This window comes from Emys orbicularis, chromosome 5 (genome assembly GCF_028017835.1).
Source record: "Emys orbicularis isolate rEmyOrb1 chromosome 5, rEmyOrb1.hap1, whole genome shotgun sequence".
In the NCBI taxonomy this organism is placed as follows: Eukaryota; Metazoa; Chordata; order Testudines; family Emydidae; genus Emys; species Emys orbicularis.
In genome coordinates this window covers 82,429,107-82,445,445 of record NC_088687.1, presented here as the reverse complement: position 1 = coordinate 82,445,445, position 16,339 = coordinate 82,429,107, and the positions used below count along the sequence as shown (strand labels likewise).

General features: G+C 37.8%; 1 protein-coding gene and 1 pseudogene across 1 annotated transcript in view; one reads left to right on the top strand and one right to left on the bottom strand.

Annotated features, from left to right (window-relative positions):
• Nucleotides 1-1,035: 1,035 nt before the first annotated feature.
• LOC135878846 (claudin-22-like) lies at nucleotides 1,036-1,533 on the top strand (annotated as a pseudogene).
• Nucleotides 1,534-5,731: 4,198 nt separating this feature from the next.
• WWC2 (WW and C2 domain containing 2) overlaps nucleotides 5,732-16,339 on the bottom strand; it is a 156,441-nt gene continuing 145,833 nt past the window's right edge. Inside the window, exons 22-23 of the mRNA XM_065405033.1 lie at nucleotides 8,907-9,034; nucleotides 5,732-5,798 (exon numbers count right to left, since the gene is read on the bottom strand). Of these exons, the coding sequence (XP_065261105.1) occupies nucleotides 5,732-5,798; nucleotides 8,907-9,034 (195 nt within the window). The remainder of the gene's footprint in view (nucleotides 5,799-8,906; nucleotides 9,035-16,339) is intronic.

Below are 16,339 nucleotides of genomic sequence, written 5' to 3'. Positions count from 1 at the left end.
CTTTTGCTACAGAGAGAAGGAGATCTCCGTGTAGGAACTGTGTTTCTTTATCCAGGAAAATTGTGAATTCCCCAAACCCTAAAAAGGCTTGCAGAGAACTAGATTTTTTTAGAGCACGTTTAGTTTCTTAAAAATGCTATATGTACTTCATCAGCATCACAGGCCACTGTCCCAAAATAGCTAGTCATTTGTTATCCCAACCTAATACGGGAAAAGAAGACACAAAAGTTAACTTGGATGTTCTGGCACCTGCATATTTCATATACAAAGAAAAAAATTAAAGAGCCAGGGGTGGTTGAAAAATACCTAGTTAAAAGAGTTAATCTGCTCATAAGCATTTGCTATTTTATAGAGTATAGGAATTGACTTTTTAATAATGAACACTTGATCTGCATTCAATGAAAGATTTCTGTTAAACTTTTCTCATATGTAGCAGCAGTTCTTGTACATGTATATAGTTTGATTTTAAACAAATATACTTCTTAAAACTTGAGAAATACTGCATTTATTTTACTATATGCAGACAACCTTATTTGTTAAAATATATAAAGTTTGCATGGGCTTATCCAAATACACGGAATGTGAATTATTCAGTTTATGAATTATCATCCTAAATAATGAGTTAATTAAAAACACCCAGAACTATTAAAAACTACTTAATGAAAAGGGTTGGAGTATTGTTACCCAAATAGTAACAATCACTATTAATTAATAGGTCACTATTATTTAGCGTTTGCTTTTCTGTTAAAAGACAAGCTATTGTCTGCAAAGCAAAACCAATGGAATATGAGCCCAGTTGCAGCCACATCTTTGAATTACTGATTTATCACGTTATTTCTCTATACTCAAAACAAATCCACATGGAACCAGATAAAACTAGATCTGTCAAAGTCCTTTTATGAAATAGCATATAAAAGAGGGGGAAATATTTCACAGTTTACAAAGTTTATGTTTAGTGCAACAAGCACTAAACAGAAAATGTATCTGTAGTAGTTGGTAGAGATATTCCTAAAGTATTTGGACTCTATTATTAAAATGGATTTAGCCCACATAAGTAGGATGCAATTAGCTGGAATTTTATTATTTTTGTTAGGATAAGTTTTAACTGGTGCTAATAATTTGTCAGACTGGAAAAATCTCAATTTGGATTTAACTGACCATGGGACTCTGGCAAACCTGTACTGTTCAAGACGAATCAAGAGGAACACAGTGTAAGGATTTTGATTCTTTATTAGCTTTGCCTGCAGAGTTCAGGATTTTAGCGTCTACGTCAAATGGGCTTGGACTGAGTCTTCTGATCTCTAGTTTTTGGACTGCCTGAAAATGGGAGCTTCACAACATGAACTAAAGAAATGACTGTTTATTGCATAAAGGAATACTTTTATGGATATCTGGAATTTGAACCTTGCCCCCAGTTTCTTGCGTTACCCATGTTATAACACAGACATTTTGGAATGAGGCTATCCTGGAGATTGTCCCAGATGGGAATTTGGGGATGCACTATTTTCTGGCTGGTTTGGTAGATTCTTGTGATGCAAGGAGTCATTACTTATATGCACAGCTTGTTCAACTAAAGATCACAAATTGTCAGTTCGTTAGGTATCTTGAATTTCTGCCACTGCATATTAACATTTGTAAATTGGAAATATAGACCTGAACATTTAAGAGACTTTAAGAAGGGCAGATATCAGTTTCCGTTAAGACTCTACTAGAAGAATCAAACTTTTCAGTTCAGGATTTGTAGGTTTATCTGACACAGATGAACCACCTCACCTACAAGGTGTTAGATTTTTTTTAACTTTGTTATTCCCTTTAATCACCAAGTTTGAAAACTGCATCCTTCCTGCAAGTCTGGTAAACCATTTTCATGTTCAGTGTGGAGAGAAAAAACAATTGAAACTTAACAGTGACTAGAATAATTACTTTGATTGTATCTGCCTATATGATAATACAGTTTATGACTGTGCAGATCTGCTAAATAAGATACAAAATCATAATATATGGATGTTTAGTTTAAAAAGTTACCACACATTTTCACGTGTTGATCAATGTATCTGGCATATAAAAATAACTTACTATGGATCTAAAGTATGAATTTTGGATTTCCTATTACGGAATATAGGCCTGATTCTATTACATTAAATGGAAAAAACTCCCAGTGACTTAATTTACCTAATTAAGCAAGCATTTTTCTTTGACTTACGTATTTCCAACACTTAAGCAGCCTAAATATTTTGCATTGGTGGATTTGCTGTGACAAGAAGGTAATGGGCAAGAAAGTTCTAGGTGTCCATTAAAAATGTTTATGCAAGACCTAGTAGGGTAGATCCTCAGGTGGTGCAAGTAGTCATAACTCCACTGACTTCAGCAGAGCTATGGCCATTTACACCATCTGAGGCTCTACCTCAGTCTCTCTGTTCTCTTATGTGCTGGGGTGACAGAGAGCAGAGGAGGGAGGTTAATGTGGTAAAGTGGAGTCCAGCGTTCCAAGCCTATCTTATGTCACATGTAAATATATTTTTGGTACTATCAATGTATATAGACCTCAAATTTTCTCCATCACAAAAGCACCACACGCATTGGCACAAACGGTAGCTCATAAAAGCCTCAGGCCTAGAATATATTCCAGGACAATACTGAGCTGTGTTGCCCGCATGTGGAAGTTTGCACTTTGGATGGTTGTGGTCATAGCTATTATACACCATTTTGATGAGCAGTGAACCTACTTGGACATTAACAATGGAGTTTAAGTGAAAAATGATGAGAGCACTTTCATCAGCATGATATGCCACAATCCTAAGGATTAGCAGTGATCGATAGTAACACTGCAGTGACTTTCTGAAGTTAACAAAAATGGTAAGTGAACATCTGCTTTTGCAAAGAGCTCAGAGACAGCCCAGAAATCAAAGAATTCACTAAAATTAAACACTAGTCTACAAAACAGCTTTGTTAACATTTTTTTATTTTTTTCAAATCACTGAAACACATTGAAAGTGCAGAGACGAAAGTTAATCTATGTGATGTATTTGCATACTTTTACAGACAAAATTAGAACAGAAACACATTCGGAATATAACCTGATTAAATATTTAGTTCAGTCCTGAGCATTCGATACTTAATACAGTATAAACATAGCAATAGTAAAAAAAGATTTTAAAATTACTTGATTTGTATCCTATAACAATTTCTGCTGAACTTTGTTCATTTGGCTAAACAATAATATTGTTTTGTACCTGTAATACTTAATTTTGATATACACAATTGCAATTACATACTGATAACTGAAACATGAGAACTAATTACTATATTCGTTAGCCCCTGTGCAGCGTAAACTCTACTTCTTTAAGAGTAATATTTATAAATTTGAACTTTATGGTTTGTTCATATCCACTTTTAGTTCAGTCTGTTGAATGTTTCAGCAGTGTGAATAACTTGAATTAGTAAAAACAAAAACAAAAAACCCCAGAATTGTTAAAATCTGCCTATAAATAAGTTGGTAACACTATTAATGATTTGGAAAGTGAGGAGAAAGAGCTTATACATTTAAGTCTGTCTCATTTTAAAAATGAGAAAATTTTGCAAACTAAAACTTTACAGTCTTGACCACACCCAATCAGAATTTATTTTTTTATACTCCTCTGAATGTCATTCAACATATAAACAAACAGCAGCTAGTCTGGCAAGAATTTAGAAAGCTGTAAATATTTCCCACAATAGTTTAATGTCAAACATTTTAAATGGCCAGAACTGAACTATATTTAACAGAACATAAATAAGACTGTAAATAAATAAAAAAATAAATCATACGGTACAATTCTACACATCCTACAAACATTTTATATAATCAAACTGAGAAGCTGAAACAGTCAACCTTCATTTCACCTCTACATTAAATGTCAAACTTTTGTTTTTAAAATTTGACCTCACAAGCATGAATCATATCTTCTTGTTTCTAGTAGTCTTAAAAAAAAAAAAAAAAAGAAGAAGAACAGCAATAAATGGATATCCATGAAGAATTATGCTCAGTCAGTTGGCCTGACTGGCACTTGTTCAAAACTGTGTGGCATCCAGTTATACATTTAAAGGATTTGAAATAATAAATGTATTTGTGTAGCACAAGAAAATCCTTGGTGTGTTTAACAAAAGATTCTAGGCACAGAATTTTCTTACCTTGAACTTAGAAGACATTTGCAAACATATTGTAGCTATGTTCTCTTCATCTTTCAACAAGACTAATTACTTTCTGGAAAAGTGAAGTACTATGTATAGGTGGCTTGTCAATATAATCTGTAGGTTAAGGACAAAGATTCTATCCACAGAATTAAAAAAAAAAAACAACTTTGAATTTAACATTTTTTTCAAAAATCTTCAGAGATTATGTACTGTAGATACAAGTTTAGTTACATCGTTTTGGCGATAAGATCAACCACAAAGTTTTGTTTTACCAAACAGTGTGTTGTAGATGCTTTATTCCACATCTGATGCAGTAGCATGCTTCCCCAGGGACTATGACAAGCACACCCACATTTTGTAACAAAAAGGTCTGGTCAGATAAGCTAAAATTCTATTTTGATAGACATCTTGTTCACATTTACTCCTTAAGCTTGTTCAACTTGAACCATCATTATTCTGAAAAACAGCTTGTGTTTTATTTACTTAAAAAAAAAAAAAGAGAACTGTAGTACATATCCTACTGAAATATTTGGTTTTCTAGGTCACAGACTTTTCCAGTATGGATTTCTATACCAACAATACTTCTGGTACTTGAGTCAGTGGATTCATTATGAATTTGATGGGTAGTTTTTCCTCTTCTGACAACAGCACAGATTTAATTTTTCATGAACCTGATCTTTTTTACATACTGCTTGTTGACAAAAGTAAACAACATTTAGGTCAAAAGGTTACATTTAAATGTAAGATTTTACAGCGCAGTGGTATGACTACTCATATATAAACACCTTGATGTGAATTTGATTCAGCTTCAGCTTCAGAAAGCAGCTGCCCTTTTGGTAGTTTCACTATAAGAGGTTTTAGGGTTACTGGTCTACCCTTCCCTTCCCCCACCCCACCTTGCAGATGCAAAGTACTGTACAGTGCAGCCCAAAGTACTGTACATTCACAAAAGGATATTCCTGCACTCAGTATTCCATGTTCTTTCTTCATAGAAATAAAAAGGACAGTCAAGAAATCGTTTTCAGAAACAAAATCCCAATGTAGGTGACGGAAATCTAAACAGCACCTGTTACGAGGCAGCCTTGCTGTTTTGGAAAGGAGCTTGCATTCATGGTTAATTTCAAACTATAAAAGTCACACTTGTACAAAAATATTGCATGGCATAACAGCCATCTTCACAGTCTGCTCACGTGAAAATAGTGAAAAGATAAACAATCTTCTGTTGAACGTAATATTTCTCAACACAGTGCGGTTCAACAGGATACACACTTTCCTTTGTTCCATCTTTACAAAATAAGAGCACACATGCGATACATACAAACTGTACAAAATTAGCATCGGTGTACCAGAATTGTTCTACTTTGGTTTTCTGGTAGTTGTGGTTTGTTTGTTTTTTTGCACCTTTTAACATACAAGAACTCAGTTCGCTGTATTTTACAAATGAACATCTTTATAGTTGGATGTAAAATAGAAGATCTTTAAAAGCAGGAGGCTATAACTACAAAACGTTCATCTAAAAAGATGAGCAAGTGGAAAAATACTTCAATGAAAAATGTAATTATACATCATCTGCTGGTAGGGATGGTATGTTGATCTTTGCTCTTGTGAAGTAAGCTATCTTCTCCCTAGAATTAGAAAATAAGTTTAAGGAAACCTTTAAAGTGATTAGCAGCTAAAATATCACAAGAACTCCAACAGCTTCAGTATATGATGAATAACGTAAGAGAACAGCTCTTTAAAGTATTGGTTTTATGCAAAAATTTCAAGTACAAATAATTTATTCTATTGACTAAAATCCTTAGGGTCAGTGCTTTCAAGCTATCCAATGAATATGCTTGCAGAGAATGCTGTTGCCAGAGAAGTCTGGAATGAAGGGCCTATATTATGCAGATTTATCAAAATAGAGAGAAGCTCCAGTGGAAGAAAAAATGAAGCTTCTCAATACAGCAGTGGCAGCAACAAAAACTCGTAATCATAACAGTGAGATCACGGTAACCCTATATCCTAATATGGCATGAAAAGGGGAATAATCACTGCTAAAAAAGCATTTGACATCTGATCCAGACTTTCAGAAAGAAAATTAGCGGAAGGGAAAAACAGGGCAGGAATCACAAGCTGCATGAATACCCTCAAAAAGAGGTTGATAGAATTGTCACTATATGTTCCAGTAGCTTCCCCAGACCTATTATCACCTCAGCCTTATCTGGATTGCGCTTCAGTTAGCTAGCTAGCTCTCATGCATGTGCCAATCTCATCCAGACACTGAACCGGCTTTCAACAGTAATGTATGGCTTATATGGGAAAGATACAGAGCTCGATGTCATCAGCATACAGAAAGTACCTCCCCATTAGCCCTCTCGGTAGCCCAGTGGACACGATGAAAGAGACAGGGACAAAACAGAACCTTGAACTCCACAAGACATTGCCCCTAGGGGATAAAGAGCCACACTACTCTTGGCGAGTATTCGGCAAAGGAAGGAACGGTGGCACCAAAGAGCAGCTATGCCTACTCTTGCTACAGTCTACAGCAAATCTGTAACATTTCATAGTGAACAGTATTGAAAACAGCAGATTTATCAGCACAGGCACCAGGATCTTCACACTTCAGTGTGAGATCATCCACCATTACTACCAATGCCAGTCCAAACCCAAGTTTGTACCAATTTGAAAAGTTTCAAGCAGATCTGGAGCATCTAGATACTCATAACTGTCTCTATCACCTTAACCAAAAATGGGAAACTAGACAGCAGGTGGCATTTAACCACATTGCCAACGTTACATATTGGTTTCTTGAGCAAAGGTTGCACAACAGCTCCCTGAACAGAAACCATCTATATGTCCAGTCTGAAGGAGGTGGTCAACAATCTCCACTAGCAACGGACCTACTACTCTTCTGCTGACCTTTACCTGCCAAGAATGAAGTGAATTCAAAAAGACAGCAAAACACCTCTAATAGCTCTCATTGAATTAGATTGAACTTGACTCCTGATCACAGTAGTAGCCTCCCATTCACAGTAGCAGGCAGCCAAGCCCAGATCTGCTCAGTTTTATTCACACCATATCCCTCATAACTGGAAGAACTTTACCAACTACCCCATGAAGGCAGCTCTGATCAACAAGCTATCTGTCACCCAAACCTAATCTACTGATTGAGATGTTTTGGATTATATGGCAGAGGCAAAGAATCTTTACTTTGCCTCCCACATAACCATAGCATAAGAATTTAAAGACTCTTTATGATTCAATCTCTCAACATCAGCCCCAGATTTCCGTCACTGAAGACTTTGCTGTCATCATTCTCACTTCACCCGTGAAAGGTTATCTGTAGACCAAGGCAATCCATGAGGGCAAAGCCAGATAAGATGGTGCATAGGACACGCTGTATAGATCATGGATGATAAATGTTTAGAATATTCTACCAACCCCTCAATAGTGATCTTTCACAGGAATATCTTCCCACAGAGCCTCCTAGAGGTGCTCTACTTTCATTAGTCTTTGAGTGGGGACCATTAAAACAGGTCCATCCCCTGACAGGACTGGTGCACCCTAAACTCAAACTGTAGGGGGCTATTTCTCCAGTACACTGAGCCTGGTTTCCAACTGCCTAAGCTTGAGCTCCAGTTCAAAACACTAGATCAAGAGTGCAACTATGTGAACTGAGCCAGTAGCTACCAGTTCACATAGTTACATGGCCATCAGGAACTTCAGAGATGATACCAAGATTTTATCATCCCGATGGATGTTAAAGTCATCGTGTAACTATCAGCCTCAATTCCTCCAACAACACTATGGTTAGGAGCTTCCATAGTTCATGCCAAGATCTGGGAGAACAATGGGTTGATAAGCACCCAAAAATTAGTCCCAAATTATCTCCATTCCAAGACTCACACATAAGATAAAGACAATATATTTTATCCAATTCTGCAGTGAGTGACTGCTGTATTCTGAGTTGGAGGCAAACAGCATGGCCATACTACCTCCCTGCTCATTCTCCTTAGGTTGACTCTGTACTGAATAGCTGGCTGCTGCATCAAAATGGATCCCATCAGTATCATCCTACCAGCTTTTGGTGATGCAAGCAAGTTCAGGTACTTCATCCTTAAGTCACCACAGGTGATACTATTAACCACCAATCTTGCATTTAATAGCATGAGCCTAAGGCTAGAACCACAACCTCTTAAGAATTAATTACAGGCAAAACCAACAGAAATTAAATTTACAAGATTTCATTTCTGGTTTATGCTGAACAAACCCCATAAAACAATCTCTACCTGTCTTGGTTCTCCCTGCTGGCTATCAAAAGGGACTGGAGGGAGCCAAAGCCTCACAGCCAGCCAGCCAGTTATGGTGCCAGTTATGAGGATTTCCTGGTCAAATGCATATTGCCTTAACACTCACTATTATGTGTTCTAGATTGATTGGCATCAGGGAGATTTACTAAAATTATGCCAAAGAATCTCTGTTACTTGAAATTCTGCCCTTTCTCCCCCAACTCTGTTATTTAGTCTCTGAAATCACTAAACTGTTACACATCAGAACCCTACATTAAGAGAAGATTTAGGTTTTGACTAATATAGCACTGGCATATTGGCTTACACTCATTGATAATTCATGTTGCAACACTGCAGCAAATTGACCAATTCTAAATAAAAGGACATTCTGAAAAGGCGAGCGTAGACGGACTAACTTTACAGCTTTAGAAGTGCCAGAAGACCAACCGGAACATGCTGTACCTGAACGACTGCACTTGCAGTGGCACTTTCTGGCTCTGTTCCCGTAACCGACATACATCCTTGGAAGCTTTTCTCATCAATTTTTCAGCACTTAAACCCTGTTTCTGTTCCTCCTTTGATTGTTCAGCCTGTAGAGGGGAAAAATTACAACATCCAGCAACTGACAATTTCAAAGAGGCTGTAGGAGGAAGACTGTGGAGTTAAACTCATCAGGCAAAATCTCTTTATACAAGGGAGTTAATGGAACATAGCACAAAGTTTCTGACATCTCAAGTAGAAGCGATGAGTATCGCTTCAATAGGGAGCTGGGCATTAATTTAGAAAAGGAAAGAATGCACCACCACCTCCACTAGCTAGATGCCTGAGGTGAGATAAATTATTTCCTGGGTTTATAACTGACTAGGGCCATGCCAGTTTGAACAATACCAGTCATTGCCTGGCCAAGTGTTTAGTTACAAAAGGGAAAGAGAAGGTGCCTTCCTCATATTTAAAATATTTCTGCCCATTTATACTTCTCTACAATGCTCATCTTACCAGCTTCTTAAAAAGAGACTGGCTTGTGACTAGAGCTTAGCCCCTCTAATGTTAACAATTTTAGATCTATTACTTACAAATGACCATTTGTTTTAGTATTGCTAAGGAAAATAGTAGGGCTGTCGATTAATCATAGTTAACTCACACGATTAATCAAAAAATTAATCGCTATTAATTGCCGTTTTAATCATACCGTTAAACAATAGAATACCAATTGAAATTTATTAAATATTTTGGATTTTTTTCTACATTTTCATATATACTGTAGTCTGTGTTGTAATTGAAATCAAAGTGTACATTTTTTTTATTACAAATATTTGGCACTGTAAAAATAATAAACAAAAGAAATAGTATTTTTCAATTCACCTCCTACAAGTACTGTAGTGCAATTGCTTTGTCATGAAAGTGCAACTTACAAATATAGATTTTGTTGTTGTTACATAACTGCACTCAAAAACAAAACAATGTAAAACTTCAGAGCCTACAAGTCCACTCAGTCCTACTTCTTGTTCAGCCAATCGCTAAGACAAACAAGTTTGTTTACATTTACGGGAGATAATGCTGCCCTCTTCTTATTTACAATGTCCCCAGAAAGTGAGAACGGGCACTTTTGTAGCTGGCATTGCAAGGTATTTACATGCCAGATATGCTAAACATGTGTATGCCTCTTCATGCTTCGGCCACCATTCCAGAGGACATGATTCCATGCTGATGATGCTTGTTAAAAAAATAATGCGTTACTTAAATTTGTGACTGAACTTCTTGGGGGAGAATTTTATGTCCCCTGCTCTGTTTTACCTGCATTCTGCCATATATTTCATGTTATAAGCAGTCGGATGATGACCCAGCACATGTTTGTTTTAAGAACACTTTCACTGCAGATTTGACAACACACAAAGAAGGTACCAATGTGAGATTTCTAAAAATAGCTACAGCACTCGACCCAAGGTTTAAGAATCTGAAGTGCCGTCCAAAATCTGAGAGGGATGAGGTGTGGAGTATGCTTTCAGAAGTCTTAAAAGAGCAACACTCTGATGCGGAAACTACAGAACCCAAACCACCAAGAAAGAAAATCAACCTTCTGCTGGTGACATCTGACTCAGATAATGAAAATGAACATGCATCAGACCACTCTGCTTTGGATCGTTAACAAGCAGAACTCATCATCAGCGTGGACACATGTCCCCTGGAATGGTGGTTGAAGCATGAAGGGACATATGAATCTTTAGAGCATCTGGCACGTAAATATCTTGCAACGCCAGTTACAATAGTGCCATGAGAACTTCTGTTCTCACTTTCAGATGACATTGTGAACAGGAAGCGGGCAGCGCTATCTCCTGCAAATGTAAACAAACTTGTTTGTCTGAGTGATTGGCTAAACAAGAAATAGGACTGAGTGGATGTGTAGGTTCTAAAGTTTTACATTGTTTTATTTTTGAATGCAGTTGTTTTTTGGTACATAATTCTACATTTGTAAGTTTAACTTTCATGATAAAGAGATTGCACTACAGTACCTGTATTAGGTGAACTGAAAAATATATATATATTTTTTTACCAGTGCAAATACTTGTAATCAAAAATAAATAAGAAGTGAGCACTGTACACTTTGTATTCTGTGCTGTAATTGAAATCAGTATATTTGAAAATGTAGAAAAATCCAAAAAATATTAAAATAACCGGTATTCTATTTTTTTTTTAATTGTGTGATTAATTGTGATTAATTTTTTTAATTGCTTCACAGCCCTAGAAAATAGTATTTTTGTGGCAGTCACCGAATTGCACTGTGGAGTTGGGGTACAGCCAGGCAGCATTTTGGAGCAAGTGAGAGCCCATCCCCCTCCCTAGACTTCAGAGCTAAGTTCCAGCCTGAGCCACAGCTTCAAAGTGCTGTCTACACAGCTACTTTTAGAGTGCTAGTGTGAACCCTGCTAGCCCAAGTCTGTCTACACACACTGGGAGGCTCGCTCCTGCTTGCTCCAAAATGCTATGAAGACATACCTTAAATGTACGGCTACAAAAAGCAGCACACTTGCAACCTGTTGAAAATGAACATCACTAATTTACCTTCAACAACAAAGTCTATTGTACTGACATTTTTTAAATACACTCCTATTTCTTGCACTTCATTTTTTTAAATAGAAGCAATTCTGCAATAATATAAGAGAAAATATCCACTTCAGAACATTAATACTTAACCATACATTTTAAAGGTGAGAGAAGGAAAAACAAAGCAGCAAAAATAGCTTTTTTTCTTGTATGTAAACGATCATTATATTAAAAAATTGTTCTACTATACTTGCATCGTGTCTCTGCACCAGTGATTATAGGAAACTTACCACCCCGAATAAAGCTATGGTCAGTGTTTATTAGTATCACTGCTGAAACCACACACCCATCCCCCTGGAAATCCCTCTCTCCCCTCAAAATATCAAGTCAGATTTTAAAATTGAGGTTAATACAGAAATATTTTCCCCATTAGTTCTTGGACACTAGCAAGCACAGTCTATAAACAGCAAGAATAGCAATCTGCAACTTATTTCTGGCAATGTAAAGTAACACTTGGAACATTAATACATGTTTTGTCAGTGTCCATCTGTTAAAATCACAAGCATTCCCAGCTAATGTTGACTATCGCAATATGTAAACATATACCATTTCAAGTTTTCTACTTTTATTTTCACTTCACATATCTATGAAATTTCTGGAAATGGTACCACATTTACGAGTAAATAGCAGGAAAGGAATGTGCTGTCTCTGATAAAAGCAGAAACAAAACATCTACAGTGAGAAAGACAGACTGTCAAAAGAAAATTCTCAGCAGATCTGGAAAAAGCTCTCCCTGGGTCAGATCTGCATTTTCAGCACAGGGCAGAAAAGGTCACAGCCACATGGTAATGGTTTTTTTCTACGGTTCAAGAAAGATAAAATAGCCCCAATTCTCTCCCTTCCTGGTAAGACAGGTGTGGGTCTCAGTGTTTCACTTGCTTCTGCAAAATGTTACAAAATCATTTTAATAAAGGATAGAGAGGCATTTATAGAAGTTCTGGTGATACCAGGTAACCTTTTAGTATGGATGTAAGGAGCGATATAGTACATCATGATCATGCCACAGCTTACAGTTAGTAATTATCTGGGGACAGCACTTGAAAGAATTACTGGTAGGGCTTTTTGTTATACAAAGCCTTGAATTAGTTCACTTCAGTACTTAACAGCACCCAAGGAGTTTGTGCTAGCACTACAGGCAGGGGCAACAGACTGGCCACTCTGCCAGACCTGAAATGACCTATTACATCTCTGCCCACCAATCCATTTATCAAAGTGCTTGCGGCTCCCATTTCAAAACCTGAAAAAAATAGCAGTGGAGAAGTGTGTTTTCAGAGCACTTTCAGTAACTGAGTTGCAGGCCCTGTTTCCCCTACCTGAGCAATTCCTACATCAGGTACTGGAGGCACCATGAGCCTGCACTCTCATATTTAATTGGGAAGGGGCTGAGTTTGCACCTTCCCCCAATGGAAGCAGCAGACGCTTCAGCTGATCTTGGGAAATCCATGGAGGCAGATACCTCAGTAAACAGGCCCTGTGCCTCTGTACTGGCTCCCCAGCCCCTCCCACCCTCACCTCCAACTTCTTCTGAACCCACAGCAGTATGGTTTCTGATTGGGATCCCCCACTAACCATTGCTCTTAGAGACCCCTTGGTGGCAAGAGGGTTACATGAGGGAATGTTGCCACCACCAGTAGAACCCACACACCGTCCTTGTCCCAACCTTGCCCAGGACACACAACTTGGACTCCATGGGGGTAGTGGAAGATGCCACAGAGGCTGCACTCTGCTTTTGCTGCTTCTCCCCCATACCTTTCACCTGTGGGTATGGAGGGGACAAGGACACCCTGAAAAAAAGCAATGCAGATCATTTGGCTCTCGCTAACTCCAGTTTTATTAAAGCTCAGTGCAGCATCACCAAGCTACCACATCACACACTGTAGGTGAAGAGGTGAGTGAGCCTCAAGACAACTGAGCACAGGAAAGCTCTCCCCTGTCTAAGCGCATGAGTTCTCAAATCATTGTACAGAACAGACCCACATGATGATAGACATTTTCTCTTCTCCCCTTACCAACAGAATGGACCATCTCCCCTCCCCATTCATGAATGTGGAGATCATCTCCCTTCATCAGTGTAAGGAGCTGAGACAGTGATTAGGTGAATTTACCTCACGTAAAGTGGTAAGGGCTTAAGTGTACTTAATCGATCATACACACACACACACACACACACACACACACACACACACACACTCACTACTAATATATAAGGAGGTGCATAACCAATATAATCAATACAATGAGTTGGCTAGTTTTTAGGGTTACCTGTAAATAACCCTTTTTGGGAAGAAGTGCAAAACAAAGCCATTTGGCTAATTCAGATTTAACTTACTGTGTATTTTCTTATTCAGCTCTTGAAATGTCCCTGATATTTGGGTACACAACAAGGATGAAGTTACAATGAAAAGTCACAATGACCCAGCCAAATATAATCAGAATAAACAAGGAAAGTCCCCAAAGTACCAGACAAATTCACCAGTTATACAAGTAAACAAGTTATACAATTTAGGGCACAATGCAGAATGTTATATTTGTTCATAAAACTTTATTATTATGTAATGAATCAGAGGAGAGGGATATTGATAAAAATACAGAATTAGCTTGGGTATAAAAGACTGTACTGAGACGTTAAGTCTTTGCCTAGGCTGCGTGCAGCCTGTTCACTGGCCCGCCACCCTCAATTGATCACTGAGGTGTGGTACTTTGTACCTATGCTGAAATAAACCTGTTCCTTGGATCCGAACACTGGAGTTAGCAGTGGTTTTGTCTGTTATAGCAAGCAGTCATTGTCTACTTTGCAGACATTTAATATGAGTGTTTAGATCTTTTGGAAAAAAAGAATAAAAATGTCTAACTTTTGCTGTTCTTTCTACTTCTCCTTCCCACTTGCTCCATTTTTCTCAGCTGAAAACCAGGTGAACAGCTATCACCCAACTCTCTGCAGACCACTAAAAAGTGCTCTACAGAGCACAGTTTGGCAGCCTCTGAGCAGATTAATGCCTGGGGTGAATAAGTTCCATATTGATTCAATGCAACAATTCATTTCTGAACAGCTGTTCTAATTTCCTACACTGAATTGCAGTATGAAAGAGCACAGGATACCAGTTCAAAACGTCTTAAAAATGAGAGACCCTCAAAACATAAATTTGAATTAATTCTGTCAGGGGATGTTTAAGATCTGAGGTTTTGACTCAGGCCCAACATTTATATCGGGTTTTATACTGCCTAAAAAGAAACATCTGTGGATGGCAGTTTTGTTTTACTATACAGTTGGTAAGATATATGTCTTTATTTCTGCAATTGCACTTTAAAAAAAAATCAGTTCTGCAAGCATAACATGTAAAAAGGGTGCTGAAACCAAAGATTTGTCTATGTGGCATTAACCTCATATTACAGATTATCTCCATATGGAGAGGTTAATTTACAAAACAGGGAAACCGAATGGGCTTTTTTTTTTAATGAAATTTGGAAATCTTTCCCAGAAGGGTACAGTGGATCAGAACTTTAGAGGACTATACTCCAGATATGTAAATACTGAGCATGTGATGAGAGCTGTTTTAGGGAACTCATTTTATTTATTATTAAAATATTAAGACACCTAAAACTTATTTTGAAATGCTGGATAATGTTTCTATTTTTTCTGATCTCTTCTGTCTCCTTAACCCTATTCAAACCAGAAGAAATACATCCTATTGCAGAGGAACTATACAAGGCTCTCTGCATTATGGATGATCACACTAGCCCTGTTGGAGTGGAGGCTATACACCCTATATGTGCAGGGGAGGTCTCCACATTGGCTCCAAATAGGTTGCTGTGGTGGGACTGTTGTAGCAGGCCAGAAAGGGACCACTGAATTTTTGTTTACATTGGTTACTGGGGAATCCCCCACGCCTTCAGGTTTCGTTTTCACTGAAGATTATCTAAAATTCTCCCACACTTGCTGTAGCCGTATTGGTCCTAACTATGCTGGGACTCGCAGGCTTTGTAAAGAAATACGACCATGTTGTCTAGACTAGCCTGTTTAGCCAACACAGTGATAAAGTGGCACTAGCAGCCAGTCTACAATAGCATTTTCAACATTGCTAGCTCTGTTGGGGACTGCATCAGTACTAAAACAACCAACCACAACCACTCAACCCAACCGCAGAGAGTATCCTACAAGCTCTCAGTGTAGACAGCTGTAGAAGGTGCAGAGAGACTGATTCGTAGCCTGGAACAGAGGCATTAGAAGGGACTGTACTGTAGCATTACAACCTGAATGCAACTTGGGGGTGGATGCCATTCTCCTTAATTCTCCACAAAAGCCTAGGCTTTGCACTGAGAGGGATGAGAACTTCAGCCATTGGTCCCCTGACACAAGAAATGTAAATACTGAATACATTGGGTACTTCCTTGAGGGACTGGCTAAATTTAGATAGTAAATATGAAATAATAAGTATTAAGGGACCTTTACAGTACTAACTAATGCAGAGATATGTACATGGTAATGGGGATAACTATGGATTGGAGTAATCCCTTAGTTTTTAATAAGGTAATAGCTTCATATTTGCTAAAGTGTAGTGGTAGAAATAAGGTCTGATACTCAATTGCTTAACAAATTTATCTTTTTTTCTTAAATAATCAAACTTTTCTAGTTACAAAACAACAAGAAGGAGCTTAAACATACACAAAGAATCCACGTGGATAAAAATAACAAACTTTGCACTGTCGGCACATTTCACCCAAGAATCTCCAAGAACTTTTCCCAACGCGGAGCCCTCCACGCTACTGTGTGCTAGTATTACATAACCATTTTA